Source organism: Prionailurus viverrinus, chromosome D4 (assembly GCF_022837055.1).
Source record: "Prionailurus viverrinus isolate Anna chromosome D4, UM_Priviv_1.0, whole genome shotgun sequence".
In the NCBI taxonomy this organism is placed as follows: Eukaryota; Metazoa; Chordata; class Mammalia; order Carnivora; family Felidae; genus Prionailurus; species Prionailurus viverrinus.
This window is the reverse complement of record NC_062573.1, coordinates 5667684-5683730: the sequence shown is the minus strand read 5'-3', so window position 1 is coordinate 5683730 and position 16047 is coordinate 5667684. Positions and strand designations below refer to the sequence as shown.

General features: G+C 48.1%; 2 protein-coding genes across 2 annotated transcripts; both read left to right on the top strand.

Moving 5' to 3' along the window:
- Positions 1–6121: 6121 nt before the first annotated feature.
- LOC125150465 (olfactory receptor 5C1) lies at positions 6122–7075 on the top strand. Its single transcript, XM_047830413.1, has one exon. It carries the CDS (start codon positions 6122–6124, stop codon positions 7073–7075), a length of 954 nt encoding a protein of 317 aa, XP_047686369.1.
- A 6306-nt stretch (positions 7076–13381) lies between these two features.
- LOC125150731 (olfactory receptor 1K1) lies at positions 13382–14332 on the top strand. The gene has a single exon (XM_047831002.1). It carries the CDS (start codon positions 13382–13384, stop codon positions 14330–14332), a length of 951 nt encoding a protein of 316 aa, XP_047686958.1.
- The last annotated feature ends 1715 nt before the right edge of the window (positions 14333–16047 follow it).

Genomic DNA, 16047 nt, shown 5'->3' with positions numbered 1-16047 from the left:
CCTTTACCAGATCACCATCATTTCTAGCCTGGACCATGACCAGGCTCCTGACTGGTCTCCCCTCAATACTTCCTGCTCGCAACAATCAGAGTGATCTTTTGAAAAGGTAAATCTCAGGGTACCTGGATGGCTCAGTCGGTTAAGCATCCGACTTTGGCTTAGATCACGATCTCATGGTTTATGAGTTCAAGCCCCACATTGGGCTCTGTGCTGGCAGCGTGCCTGCTTCAGAATCTCACTCTCTCCTCTCTCTCAGCCCCTCCCCTGCTCGCACTTTCTCTCTCTCTGTCTCAAAATCAATCAATCAATCAATCAATCAATAACTTAAAAAATATAAATCTCACCATGTCTCAGTCCTTCCTTAAACTTCTCAGTAGCAACTCATTGCTTTGGGGATAAAATACATACATAAATACTCAGCCTGTCCTGAAATACTCTGATATGTGGTGTCTACCTACCTCTCTGGGCTCATCACAGCTCTCTCCCCATCATTCTCTGAGCTCCAAGCCCACAGGCTTGTTTCAATTCTTCAAATGTGCCATTTGCTTTCCCACCTCCAGGCCTTTGCACATGTCACCACTCCCACCTAAAACACTCTCCTCTGCGTTTTTATTCAGCTAATTCTGACTTTCTCCCTGCAAGCCTCATGGGAAAAAAGGGAAGCCATGGCTATTGGGTTCATCATTAAGATCTTAAACTTAAGCCCAGAACATAGTACAGTACAATAAATATTAGCTCGGTGAACTAATAGATACTCTGCTAACAAGAATGACAGGTTAACTGAAAGACACACACCATAGAAATGGGGTGATTCCTGGGGCACCAGAGCAGCTCAGCCAGTTAAGCACCCGACTCTAGATTTCGGCTCAGGTTATGATCTCAGTCATGAGATTGAGCCCGGCATCAGGTTCCACATTGGGTGAGGAGCCTGCTTAAGGTTCTCTCTCTCTCTCTCTCTCTCTCTCTCTCTCTCTCTCCCCCACTACCACTCGTGCTCTTTCTCTCGCTCTCTGTGGAAGGAGAGAAGGAAGGAAGGAAGGAAGGAAGGAAGGAAGGAAGGAAGGAAGAAGGAAGTGGGGTGATTCCAGGTTGCAGCTTCCCAGCCATAGCCATCTGTCCACACAGGCTGAATCATCCCTAACTTCAGGCTCAGCCCATTCCAATCTCTTGCAGAGTGGTTCTCCATCCACTCTCCATTCCAAGTGGCTTTCAACCCTGGGAGCTTTTACAACCACCTATGCCTGTGCCCACCGCAAGAGGATCGATCTCTCTTCCTGAGAGCTGACTCCATGGCGGGCCCTGGCCTCGAGTTGCTCCCCGTCTGCTGCATCAAACACAATCACGTTTCCTCATCTGTCTTGGAATCAGGCTCTTGTACTGCATCTTCAAGTCACACAGAGGGCCGCGGTGGCCCCGCAGCAGAGGCAGGAAGGCTCCCTGCAGAAGGTGGCTACTGAGCTCGTTCTGCAACAAAAATAGTTTTTCCGAGAGAGGAGGAAGACGCCAGACATTTCAGGCAAGAGGAACAATGTCAAGTGTTAGAAGACCCACAAGAAGAATTTGCATTGGTGTGGATTATAAAGCATAATAAATAACATCGAGCCCAAAGAATGGATGGGGAAAGTGAGTCAAAGGGCCCCTCTCCTTGGGTAGCACAGTTGTCTTCCCCATACAGAGCCTGGGGACCCACTTAGCCAAACTTTTCCATCCTCCCCAGGCACCAAAGAGTGAGTCATCCCTGGTATTCCCCTGCCACCAGCTGTGGTATCTTTGAGAGTCCCCAAAGGATGTGGAGAGGGAGTCTCCATGGAGGCTAAGGACAGCGGAGAGGGAAGGACTCAGGAGGAAAACAGAAAGAGGCCATTATCCCAGGGCCCAAGAAGAGCATAAGTCCCCCTGTTCCTACATCGGAGTGGGGAACTCTCTGCTACCTGCCCCTGCCATTCTAACCCCAAAAGCTGGCTTGAGCTGCTCTGCTAGAAGATCTCCCCACTCCTCTCCACCTCGTAGGTATGTCCTAACAACCCAGTAACCACATTGAGAGTGGCTGGTGTCCGGACTAAGACATATCAAATGCCCGTGTGCTGAGGAGGGAGAAGCTAAGAACTAGGTCTTGCTAGAAAATGGCCAAGCCACATATTGAGAATTGCCAGACTTAAATGTGCATGAGTATAGCAGGGTCTGGAGAGAGAGGATGAGTCAGAACAAAGAGTTCAGCAGAGAGAAAGGAGCCAGCAGGGAAAGAAGCCTCCAGAAAGCTAGAATCTTCAGATGTCAGAGCTGAAAATGCTGTTCGATATGACCCAGGTCTTGCTACTTAAAGCACAGTGCCCGAACTAACAGCATCAGTATCAAGTGGGAGTTCATTAGAAACCACCCTCCTTCTTGGCAGGGTCTTCATTTCCCAAGATCCCTGGGTGGTTCCTATGCACACTCAAGATTGAGAAGCTCTGCTGTCCAGGGGGCCCAAATCATGCAGTACAGCAGAACCACCTGGAACATCTTTTTTTTCAAGTACAGATTTCAGAGGCCTGCTCTACATCAACTGAGTCCCAATGTCTGGGCAGTGTGCACAGCCATATATTTTTACACAAAGCTTCACCACTAATTCTAATGACAGAAGTCCACAAGGTAGACTGGGAACCGCTGATCTGGCCCAATCGGCTCAATCTAAAGATGACAGGACTGGGGCATCTGGGTGACTCAGTTGGTTAAGCGTCCAACTCTTAATTTCAGCTCAGGTCATGATCTCATGGTCATGAGATTGAGTTCCACATCAGGATTTGTGAATCGAGTCCTTGCTCGGCAAGGAGCCTGCTTGGGATTTTCTCTCTCTCCCTCTCTCTTTGCCCCTCCCCTGCTCGCGCTCTCTCTCTCTCTCTCTCTCAAAATAAATAAACATTTTTTTAATTAAAAAAAATAAAGATGAGAGGACTGAGACAGGATAGTGGCCACCATAGGCTTGGGTAATCTATTAAGGATCTAATTGGGGTCTCTGCCTGGAGACAAAGAAATTGGATGTGAAGCCAGATGTGAGTTTAAGCCCCAACTTTATCCCTTCATGGCTGTGTATCTTGTAATGAATCCCCTCCATTCTTTGGAACTCAGTTTTCTTACCTTCAAGGAAAGATACCCTAGACTGTTCTCATGGGCAGTAAGGTGACAGAAATTAATGGAGAATTAATTCCGTGTTTTGTGCATGTGCATGCACACACACATGCACGTGTGCAACCACACCACACACTCCACAAAAGCTACATAACTGAAGTTTGGGGGATCCTTGCACTCAAAAATTTCAAAGCAACTTAAAAGTTCTGAAGCTTCATTGTCCTCACTTTACAGATGGAGAAATGGAGAAGCCCTTGAAGCAGGTCTGCTCCTCACTTTGTGAAGGTGAGTACTGTTTGTTTTCCAGGCAGGATGCAGAGACACACAAGGGGTTGACTACCAGCTGGGTTCTGGATGCAGAACTTTAGCCAGTCAACTGAGTTTGTTCATGGAAAACATGTGGTTTCTCTACCCCTAAAGGCTGTCTTACCTCCACCAGTGACCCCACTAAGAAGGATGGGAAGATCCCTAAAATTCTGTATCCCTAAGGATAGAGGGAAGAATTAGGCATAGTCCCAAATGCTTGATTAGGTGAGAGAGACAAACACTTAGGTAATTACAAAACAATGGAGTAGGGCTATTATAGAACTGGGGTTCCAGCATGAGTTTGGGCATTTTGGTGTTGAGATAAAGCTTCCTGGCAAAAAGTGACCCCGAATCTTAAAAGATAAGAAAGATTAGTTCTGGATGTGTTGATGGGGCAAAAGTGAGGCAGCCTTCTGAGATGCCCCGGGGCTCTTTAGATGGGATCCCAGCTTTGTGTGGAACAATCAGCTGTATGGTTTATACACATGCACATAACAATCATTTTGTGCTTTTTCATCCATCTGTATATTTTTCTGAAAATCATGTTTTCACCTCAATATGTTTTTGAGATTTCTCCACATTGATATGTATGAGTTCAATCCATTCCTGTTTAACTCCCACGAGCCTGCTGGTAAACATTTAGGCTTGGTTAATGTTTGGCCATTAAAAACAGTCCAGGAGTGCCTACACCGTTGTGCACATCTCCTTGTATACATGTGCGAGAGTTTTCGAAAGTAAACACCAAGAACAAGGATTACTAGGTGTTATGGACTGAATGTGTCCTCCCTGATGCATATGTGGAATACGCAATCCCCAGTGTGATGGTATTTGGAAGTGGAGCCTTCGGGAGGTAATTAGGTTTAGATGATGTCATGAGGATGAGGTCCTCATGATGGCATTAGTGCCCTTATCAGAAAAGGTCAGACGGCTTGCTCTCTATCTCTATCTGCCATGAAAGCAACCAGAAGCAAATCAGAAAGAGGGCCCCAACCAGAAGCCAACCACACTGGCACACTGGTCTCAGACTTCCCAGCCTCCAGAATCACAAGAAATAAATGTGTGTTGTTTGAGTCACCCAGTCTGTGGTTCTTTGTTACAGCATCCGCAGGAGACTAATACACTAGGGTATGTGCACAGTTGTGGGCCTTTAACTGCCATATTCTCCCTCAAATGTCCCAATTTATATTTCCACCAGTACGACCTCACCAACATGTGACGTCACGAAATTTGTTCATCCAAGCTATGCTTTGTAGGAAGAACTTTGTCCTCCCTACCAGGCACAAGTGGGTGCCAGAGGTCTAAGCTTCTCTCAGAGGAAGGAGAAAGAGCACTTACTCAGCCCCTGGCCCCATGCTGCACACCTAATGCCTCTTAGGACCCTCCAACAGCAATAGTCTGTTTTCTAATACACGAGGGGAAAACAGGCCAACGGAAGTGAAGTCACTTGCTCGGATTTACACACCCGAAAGTGGTGGACTCAAAACCAAGTCTACATACTGCTTATGTTCATACTCTTTTCACTATTTTATACATTCAATCAAGTATTTATTGAGCGCCGGTTACACACCAGACCCTGGAGATACACAGACGAATTGCAGAGCCATTCTTGGTATGTAGTAGTATCCAATAAATGTTGGTTGAATGAATATTGAATCAAGGAGCTCCAAGCCCACAGGAGAGACAGACACATAAAAAAAGTATGTGCAATGGAAGGATGGCGTGATGGCATGCTGTGACAGATGGAAGCTCCAGGGCAAACAAGGGGGTATTTTCGTTTCCTTTCAGTGCATTAGGTAAGCCTTTTCATCGGAGGTCATCTTCACCAAACAGAGAAAGAGGAAATGCTTCCAGATGCAAGGAACAAGTGCAAAGACACGGGAGTGTGGAGCAGTGTTCTATTTTCTGGAAACTACACTACTTTCGATTGCCTGAAAGTTGCTTCCTTCCAGTATTGAGGCAAGGCATTAACTCAGTTCAGTTCATCAATACTTTGTGAAAATTCCTACTCTGTACCAGGCCCCGTGTGAGACAGATTCTTTACACACATTATCTCATTTAATCCTTGCACCATTTTTTTCTCATTACACAGATTAGAAAATTGAGGCTCAGAGAGGTGAACAGCTTGGCCCTGGAATACATTCAAATCTTCTGTTCTTTCCACTCCTTGCTGTCTCCCCAAGATACCAGACCACTACTGTGCTCTCTCCACCCAGGTCCTACTCCAATGGAAAGATGTCCTTCCAGAACCTCAAGACCCATAGCTTGTTGCCCTTTGGGTCAGGAGACTCTGCTCATTTAATCGTCTCTTTTCCTCCTTGGGAAACCGGAGAGCAGAATGCATATTGAGTCATGGAATTTTCCATCCTTGGCCAGACACTATCACCCCACTCATCATTTGTTCATTCAACAAATATTTGTTCAGCACCTACTATGTGCAGGCAATGTTTTCAGTACTGTGAATACAAAATTGAATAAGACAAACAAGATTTCTGCCTTCATGAAAGTTAAGTTGTAGTGACTCCTCAGAGTTAAAAACGAAGGTTTGGAGAGGTTATGTGGCTTGTCCAAGGACACATAGCAATTTTATGACACAGGTAGGACTGAAGCCCAAGTCTGCCTGACTCCTGGTGCTTTCTCCTCCATGGTGGGCATAACCTTTCTCTTACATACCTCTCGCTTTGCCTCTCCTTAGTCTCTGTCCAGCAGGATGACTGCAGAGAACTTCACGTGGGCCCCTGCTGAATTCATCCTCCTGGGCATCACGGATCGCTGGGACCTACGTGTGACCCTCTTCCTGATTTTCCTACCAGTCTACCTGGTGAGCCTGCTGGGAAACGTGGGCATGGTGCTGCTAATCCAAGTGGATGCCCGGCTCCACACACCTATGTACTTCTTCCTGGCCAACCTCTCCCTGCTAGACACTTGCTATTCCTCAGCCATTGCCCCCAAGATGCTGGTGGACTTACTGCTGCCCCATGCCACCATCCCTTACATGGCCTGTGCCCTCCAGATGTTTGTGTTCGCAGGGCTGGCTGATGCCGAGTGTTGCCTGTTGGCAGCAATGGCCTATGACCGCTACGTGGCCATCGGAAACCCTCTTCTCTACACAACAGCCATGTCGCAGCGTGTATGCCTGGCCTTGCTGGGAGTATCAGGCCTGGGAGGGGCAGTGAGTGCCATTGTCCACACGACTTTCACCTTCCGCCTGAATTTCTGCCACTCCCGGGAGGTCAACAGCTTCTTCTGTGATATCCCTCCACTGCTGGCCATCTCCTGCAATGACACCAGTCTCAATGAGCTCCTCCTCTTTGCCATCTGTGGCTTCATCCAGACAGCCACGGTGTTGGTTATTGTCGTGTCATATGGTTTCATTGCCGGGGCTGTGATTCGCATGCCCTCGGCTGAGGGACGTCGGCGAGCAGCCTCTACCTGTGGCTCCCACCTCACGGCTGTAGCCATGCTGTATGGGACACTCACTTTCATGTACCTGCGTCCCAGCTCCAGCTATGCCCTGGACACTGACAAGATGGCATCCGTGTTCTACACTCTTGTCATCCCAGCTCTTAACCCTCTCATCTACAGCCTCCGCAACAAGGAGGTCAAGGAGGCAGTCAAAAGAACCTGGAGCCGATTCCGCCGTCCAGGTCCGGAGCACGAATGAGAAGTCTGAGGAGCTTGGTTGGGACTATGACAAGATAAGAGGACAGTTTCTGGCCCCTGCCACTCTGGGCAAAGATAGATGAACTTGTGGCTTGGGTGTCTCTTGTCATTGTTTAAGGGACTGGAAAGGGGGAGAAAAGGAAGCTTTACAGCCAGGAGTCGAGAATCTCCCTAGGGGGTTAATCTAGAACTAGATCAGGTTCTAGATTAACATTAACAAGATCAGGTTCATGTGGCTGTTGAGCTCTCTTAGGTTCCTCAGTGTTCACAACTTGAGTCCCTAGAGATTACCAGGTGAACTTATTGGATGCATTTGCCACTTGCACTTCTAGATGGCTGATTCCCAGACACACCAGGTAAAAACTGTGTTGCCTCCAAGTGTTCCTAGATTCTTGCCCTTTTAATGTTCTTCATGAGCAGTGAGTCTGCTGTTGGCCTCTTTGACCCCAAGAGAGCATCTTCAGATGCTCATGCCAAAGTATGGTACTGAATCTGGTGAGATAAATACCCCCTCCCTACTGGCCTCTGTATTCCAACTCTCAGGGAAGTGGCTGAACAGCACAGGAACAAACACAAGCTCATTCCCAAAATCCCAACAGTTAGGTTAGAATCTGGCTTCTAATCAGATTTGTGACACAGGTAGGATTGAAGTTACTTTAGTTCAGGCATATGATGAAGTTAGGAAAGAGTCAGAATTACTGGTGTGGTTAGAATAGAGTTAGGATTAGGGTTCTGATTATGTCTAAGACTTTGATTAGGGTAAGGATAGACCCAGGGGTAGGTTTGGAATTTAAAAGCAATCAGAGAAATCTAGGATTGAATTAAAGTTACATACATTATAGGATTTGGGTTGATTTCCATTAGTAGTAGGTTTGGCATAAATTTAGGAGTCAGAGTTTGAATAAACTTGAGCTCTTATTAGAAATTGTTAAGGATTGGGACACCTGGGTGGCTCAGTCGGTTGAGCGTCTGACTCTTGATCTCAGCTCAGGTCCTGATCTCAGGGTTATGAGTTCAAGCCCTGCATTGGGCTCCACACTGGGCATCGAGCCTACTTTAAAAAGAGAGAGAGAGAGAGAGAGAGAGAGAGAGAGAGAGAGAGAGAAAATGGTTGAGAGTTAGTTTTGGAGTACAAGACTAATTAATATTGGAGTTCAGGTTTCATTTTTATTGCTAGATTACATTTGGGTTAGAGTGTAGTCTGTATCAAAAGATCTGTTAGATAAGTTGATATGCAAATAAGATTTGTGATAAATTTAAGTCACGGTCTAAAGTTATTATTGCAGTTAATCTAGGCTCAGAACTAAAGGAGAGTTAGACATGAGAAGAGTATTTTATCAAATTGACATGTCTTGCGTCTTAATTCAAGATTTATTTAGGGTTATAGATAAATGATTCATGTTTTCTAAAGCTTAGAGGTAGGTACAAGATGGTTATAGGTGTGCTTAAATTTCATTCAGGGTTATGAGCCTACTCTGATTAGCATGTGGTCCATTACGGTAGACTGCTTTATGTTTGGCTTACAACATCCAAAAGCAGAATCAGGGGTAGGAGAGGAAATGCCATGACCCTCCTGGGTAACAACAATGCTCTCAGCCTGGAGTCACGCTAGAACCTTCTGACCCAACGCTCTTGGGATTTTCTTCCACCCAGAGTTCACGGTTTTGACAGATTTTGTCTTCCTGACTCATGACTCATGACTCATGACTCATACATGACTCAGGTACATATGGGCAAGGCCCAAGGCACTGTGTTCTCCCTGGGAAGTCCCTGAATGCAGAGAAGCAGGACAGGAGGGGACCCCAAGAGTTAGGGCAGGAGCTGAGGAGAGGTGAAGCATGGCCAGAGCCAATGTCATCTCCACCTGATCTCTCCTCCATTTCCCCTGATTTAGCTGAGATGAGGCCAGGAGTGTTGAAGTATGGGGCTCAAACTCTAATAGGCTCCCCATAGATTCTCGTTCCTTGAGCCCCAGCCAGAGGCCAACCTCACCACACCAACTTCCCTTCAAGGAGAAATCAGCCACCAGGCACCAAGATTGCAAGAAGACAGAAGGTTCAGCCCGGCTCGTTGGGAATGTGGCACCTCTTGATATCAGGACCAGGGTACCCTCTCTCTCGGTAACTGTGGTCTTCTTGGAGGGGGCGGGGGTTCCCAGTCTGATAGACAGAGGGATATGCACAAAACTGTCTCCTCATATCTTAGAGAATTTTATAGGTTTCCTGACAGGATCATCAACTCGTCCTGGTTTGCCCAGAGCTGTCCTGGTTTTAAAACACCAAGTACTTTGAGCACCTGCCCCAGTGCTGGGAAAACCAGAGCGGTTGGTCACCTTATTTCCTGATGAGCCCGCATCTTGAGCGAGGAGAGTACAATATCCCAAATCAGCACCTTGTGACAAAGGTTCACGTAAATTAAAACCGCTTCTTCCATCACAAGCTTTTACGATCCTTCCCCGGCCCTTACCTCCTATCCCACCTCCTATTCTAACAGTTGTTACCTCACTGTAACAACTCACGTGCCATGACAATGGTTGGAGGCATTATCAGAAAAGTTGGCAGCCTCCAAGAATGTGAATTTTGTCCCCAATTCAATAATGTCTATACTTAAAAGACCTCCTCAGTGGTCTTTTCTTCCTTTTGCAGGTTCTTGGGCTCTCGTGACACATACAGCCGCCACCACGATCAGGGAAGTTTCCAGAAGCATCTGGCCCCTTCCACTGCCGTGGCCCCACAGGATGTCCATGTTTCGCAGCAGTGGAACAACCAAATGCAATAATTACATAAATCCTACACATTACCATGAAGTTGCAGGCTACTATGCTGGGCCTATTTGATAGATAAGAAAACAAACAAGAGAGAAGGGAAAGGAGTGGAAGGCAGTAACAGAGCCCACTCTGGAGGGTAAGGGAAGAGACACAGATCCTCAATCCCAGAGTGAAATGTCCGGTAAAGCTCCCCAGTCGCTGATAAAGCATTCCCCTTTAAACCTCCTTCAACGCCATTTACCAAGATAAGCAGTCAGGACAAGAGCAGGCTTGAGGTGGGGAAAACTGGGGGTCTGATTTAGGGTACTTACTGCACAAAGTGAGGTGGGCCCTGAAGCATGGGTGGAAATTGGGAAAGGAGCGTTCCATGGGGGAAGGACAAACGGACACAAAGACATGGCAAACGAAATAAGCCCAGCGTGTGCAGGAGACTTTAGGGATACCAATGTAACTGGCTTGAGAGGAATGTATTAGAAAAGAAGCAGAGGGGAGTGTGAAGAGTGAGGGTCTGGGAATGATATCCATGGGTGAGATATCACATAGGGAACATGGACTTTATTTAATAGGCAATAGGGAACCATGGAGTGTTCTTATGTTCCCAACCACCCTTTATGGTTGTTCTGACACCCAGCCATGCCAAGCCATTCCCACCTGGAATGCTGCACACAACATCGTTCCCTTATGTCACAATACACACCCCCTCCCAACACAGACCCAATCCCCGATGGGAAACAGCCATGCACAAAGAAACACTTTCATAGGTATGGCCACCCACACGGACACAGATGTAGCTGCCACACTCAGACACGCACTCAAGCCCGTGACATATTTGGCTGCATAGAGACACAGTCTGTCTCCACACCCCGGCATACAATCCTACACACACACACACACACACACACACACACACACAGCCACACATACTGCCAGTCACCAGAGGCACAACCCTCCCGTACTCCTACACTTCCTGCAAGAAGCCACAGCTGAAAGGACAGGCGGGTTGGCCCCAGAAGCTAATGCGGTAAACCCTGGGCTCCCCTGCCCCTGCCCCCATTCACTCTGCTTGGGGTTCAGGAATCAGCCTGACCCTTGCTTCTGGCCTTCACAAGACAGGGGCTGAGGGCCAGCAACTTCACCACACATGAGCTTCTGAAAGTCCCTCGAGGGCGAGGCGACACCAAGCACCCTTTCTCCCATCAAATTGGACCCTGGAGAGGAAGAATAAGGAATCCCAGAGCTGAGCTGCCTCCTGCCCCAGGGATGAGGGCCAAGCGAAGGGGCGGGGTTGCCTCTGGGGCTAAGGTGTTCCCGAGGCCCCCAACCCCATAAGTTGTGGCTAATAACTCCCTCCTCCGACGCTCCGGGACAGACTACACCTGGCTCCCACTGCTGTTCCCTCCTGCGATGCCAAGAGGCCAGAGGGTACACTTGGGGCGAAAGGCCAGACTGGAAAGTGTGCACGAGACACATGTGTGCTGTTTGTGTGAGGCTATGATTGTGCAGTACCGTCACCGTTCACTGTATCATTGGGGGGATGGGGCAGCGTGTACGTGGATGTGCCCCTCCAGGGTGGTGCATCTCTGCCGTGGCCCATCATGAGCTTAGGTGAGTGTGGCCATGTGCGTGAAAGCGGGAGGCTGCGGGCCCCTGAGACTGTGCATGAGAATGTGATGGATGAGGGGATCAGGAGCGATAGCACGTGCATAAACACGCTCTGGTAGAGTGCTTACACAGGTAAGTGGTCAGTGAAAGCACAAACGTGTGGAGGGTCCCAGTAGCCGTGTGTTGCTGCTGTAAGCTTCCATGAGCAGGAGTATGTGAATGATCATCACTCTCTTAGCCCCAGTGCCATTTTGTGACTGCATTTGACAATCCGTTTATGTGTATGATGATTTGAGTCCATGGGTCATGTGGTTTTATTTGTCTGCTTACTTATGTGTGATGTGCGTGCTGGGTCCACATTTCTGCGTGTGATTGATTGTGCCTGTGTATTTGCAGAGACCAGCTTGAGGCTGCACCCATCTGCAAGCCTGTGCGGGTGTGTCTGTGATTGTATATGAATATTCCTGCAAACAGCTCAGTGCATTTTCATGTTCACTGGGACCCATGAAGACGGGGGCCAGAACAGGTCCAGTTTTTAGAAGTCATTTTACAAAGAACTGTCCCCCACCCCCACCCCTACCTCCCGCCACTAATCCGACTCTCCATCTACCCTGATCCTCTTACTCTCCTGGAAGGTGGGACGTGATTGGGAGTTTGAAAACACACTCAACAGGGAGCCAAGGTCAGAGGATTCTTCTTACCCAGGGAGGAAGAAAAGGAAGACACTAGGGTAGGGAGGGCCTTGGTGTAATTTTTTTATTTATTTGTGATAGAGAAGGACACAGGAAAAAATTAAGAGATCATTCCCCTGCAGGGTTGGCCTCTGCAAAGCCTCCAGCAAACCAGTGTCCTAAAACCCCTCTCCTTTTAAGACCCCCTCTTGGAGAATTGTCCAAGATTTCTGCTGTGAGGATCAGACAGGCGGGAAAGAATGGAAGACGTTAAAACAAGTGGCCAGTGTCCTTAGGAGTCAAGTCCCTGCATCTGGCAGGTGCATTTATCTGTCTGTACAAGTTTCTCACAGAGAGTTGTGCATTTGCTTGCTTCCCAAAAAGTGTTTGATTTCATGGGGATAGTTCGCTAGGTATCTGGGGAGTCATCCAGATTCTTTGGTTGTTTTGTTTTGTTTTTTTTGCTAAGTCTGAAAATATCTTTTTTCTTCTCTCACACTTGATTATTATTTCGGTTAAGTATGGAATTCTAGGTTCAAAATATTTTTTTCCCTTCAGAATCTGAAGATATTGCTCAACTGTGTTCTACCATCTCCTGTGGATGAAACACTTGATGGCAGACTGTTATCTGAATATCATTAGACCCTTGGGCTCCACGCGCTCGGAGGTATTGGGCTCTGCTCTTTATCCTCAGGGTTCTAAAATGTCACAACTTGTGTTTAGGTATTTGGAGTTATGTTTCCATATAAAACATGTGCCCTTCAGATTTGGGATTTTTATTTCTTTCATATGTACCTCCCTTCCATCTTGTTTTGTTCTATTTCCCCCCATTCCTACTTTCCTGAAATAAGTGCCTCGGGGTCAGATCTCTTACCTGCTGTATTGATTGCCTCTCTATCTTTTCTTCTGTATTTTCTTCCTTCCCTAGGCTCCATCCTGGGCAATATCTTTTGTTCTGTTTTTTGCTTACAATCACAAAGCATCAAAGTTGGAAGCAGCCTGGAAGATCACCTGGTTCCGCTCCCTTATTTTACAGATGGGAAACCTAGGGCCAGAAAGGAAGAAGATTCAGGGTGGTAACACGACTTGCCCACTGTCACACCTGTGTGTAACACCAGGGCTGTCTGACTCCATACCCACAATTTTCCCCGTTGACAGGAAGCCTTGAGCAATTTAGCCACCCTTCACCCTTTTCCTTTGACGCTGGGGAGATGACCCGTCAGTAAAAAGGAACCCCTGGGGTCTTAGGTGAAGAACCAGCCCGGCCATGGATGCTACCAATGAGTCTTCAGAGGGAGCCCCATTCATCCTGCTGGGACTGACAACAAGTCCTGAACAGCGGCGGCCTCTCTTTGGGTTATTCTTGGTCCTGTATGTAGCAGGCATCCTGGGTAACGGACTCATCGTGGCTGCCATACGGGCCAGTCCAGCCCTTCGTGCACCCATGTACTTCCTGCTGGCCCATCTGTCCTTTGCTGACCTCTGCTTTACCTCCGTCACTGTACCCAAGATGTTGGCCAACTTGTTGGCCCACGACCGCTCCATCTCCGTGGCTGGCTGTCTGACCCAGATGTACTTCTTCTTTGCCCTGGGTGTAACCGATAGCTGTCTCCTGGCCGCCATGGCCTATGACCGCTATGTGGCCATCCGCCACCCCCTCCACTATGCCACAAGGATGTCCCGGGCCGTGTGCAAAGCCCTGGTGGGGACCGCATGGCTGGTGTCCCACGTCCACTCCCTCCTGCATATCCTGCTTATGGCCCGCCTGTCCTTCTGTGCCTCCCACCATGTGCCCCACTTCTTCTGTGACCACCAGCCTCTCTTAAGGCTCTCGTGCTCTGACACCCGCCACATCCAGCTGCTCATCTTCACTGAGGGTGCCGCGGTGGTGGTCACTCCCTTCCTGCTCATCCTTGCCTCCTACGGGGCCATCGCAGCTGCGGTGCTCCGGCTGCCGTCAGCCTCCGGGAGGCTCCGGGCTGTGTCCACCTGTGGCTCCCACCTGGCAGTGGTGAGCCTCTTCTATGGGACAGTCATTGCAGTGTACTTCCAGCCCACATCTCGGTATGAGGCAGAGCGGGGCCGTGTGGCCACTGTCATGTACACCGTAGTCACCCCCATGCTAAACCCTGTGATCTATAGCCTCCGGAACCGTGACGTGCAGGGGGCACTCCGAGCCCTCTTCACCGGACGGAGGATCTCAGCTGGCGACTCCTAAGGCCTGGACCTCACCGAGCACAGGCTACATCACCCACGGTGACAACTCATGAATGTGATCATCTGTTCTATGCTTTTTTCCAAAATCACAATAACAGCTATCACTTTCCAGGCACCCACACCGTGAGGCAGAGCTTTGCCTGATCGTACGTTATTCCCACAAAAACCGGGGAAGCGGTTGTTATGATCCCGTTTCATAGAGGAAGAAACTGGATTCAAAGAGAAGAGCTGACTTTCCCAAGCTTACATAATTTTTAGGTGGCAGAGCTTGGACCCTTTCTGCCACATCATTCCCTCTTCCAACATTCACTCCCAGGCACTTAGGGAGTCCACTATCATTTTCTGAGGACCTAAAGCTATACGGGAAGGTGCATACCCTCAGGTCTTGCTCTGGGGGATTGGCACTTTATTTTTCCATCCCATCACCAGGTGTTCTCAAATAAATGACTTCTCGACTGCCTGGGACATGGATAGAAGTTCACAGGCCATGTGTCAAGGGTTGACCTCTCCCAGTGAACACAGTCTGGCACATAGGAGGCACTCTGCACACCTGAGATGAATAAATGTCTGTACGTTTATGCTAATAAGCATTTAGAAGCTGCCCATACTTTAAATTCTTTGTTCTCATACTTGTTTACTATGATGCCACCTGTTGGGCTACATCGGGAATCCTGTAGAAGGAGCATGCAGTGGGCATGCACTATGAATAAATTAATTAAATGAAGCAAAGCAGGAAAGAAAGGATGGGACACAGGCATCAGGGGCAGATGGAAGAGGCAGTTTTTATCAGGTGCTAGCCCTTGATTTATTTTTACCCACACAAAGCATGGCTATTCTAATTGCCACTTTATGAAATTGAGGCTCAAAGATGGTGGGCTAGTCGGTAGCAGAATCAGAACAAGTCCTTTTGCTATGAGTCGCTCACGTGTATTTTCACTGGGCCCCATGGAATCCAGACCCCAGATTTGGAAGAACTTACAAGAAGAAACCCCAGACCAGGGCAGGCACACTGGCTCAGGTGAGGACACATCTGGGGTCAGAAAGGCTTCCTGGTATGTCCAGTCTTTTACCAAATAGGTCTCTCTTTTATGCCTATGTCTCTGCAAGAAATCCACACCCATTCCCCCACTCCCTTCCTTCCGGCCGCTGCCCTTCCAGGGAGGTGGAGGGCTATAGCAGTCCTGGCCTTTCCAGGCCCTTTCCAGCTCCCACTAACAAACCTGCCACCACCCAGTCCTAGAACTCCTATGCTCTGCTGTTTAGATCTAAATGGGAATTCAACGATCTTTAGATCATCAGTTTAAGCAAAACAAAACAAAACAAAATGAAAACCAAAAAAAAACCAAAAACAACCCTCTTTTTTTCTAATAAAATCTTACACAGGAACATCATGTAGAAAACAGAAGGAAGGGGTGCCTGCGTGGCTCAGTGGGTTGGTTAAGTGTCCGACTTTCACTCAGGTCGTAATTTTGTGGTTTGTGAGCTGGAGCCCCACATCAGACTCCCTGCTATCAGCACAGAGCCACTTCAGATCCTCTGTCCTCCTCTCTGCCCCTTCCCTGCTTGCACTCTCTCTGTCTCTCTCAAAAATAAATAAACGTTAAAAAAAAACAAACAAACAAACAAGGGGGGTGGAGCCACAGGGTATAAGTGAGGTGAGAGTCAAAGGCACCTTCTCAGCCTCCTTGATGCCCCTCCTCCACCTCCCTGAGGGGA

What these genes read in the sequence shown, in the direction of transcription:
- LOC125150465 (XM_047830413.1), top strand. Translation starts at nt 6,122, where the DNA reads ATGACTGCAGAGAACTTCACGTGGGCCCCTGCTGAATTCATCCTCCTG.
- LOC125150731 (XM_047831002.1), top strand. Translation starts at nt 13,382, where the DNA reads ATGGATGCTACCAATGAGTCTTCAGAGGGAGCCCCATTCATCCTGCTG.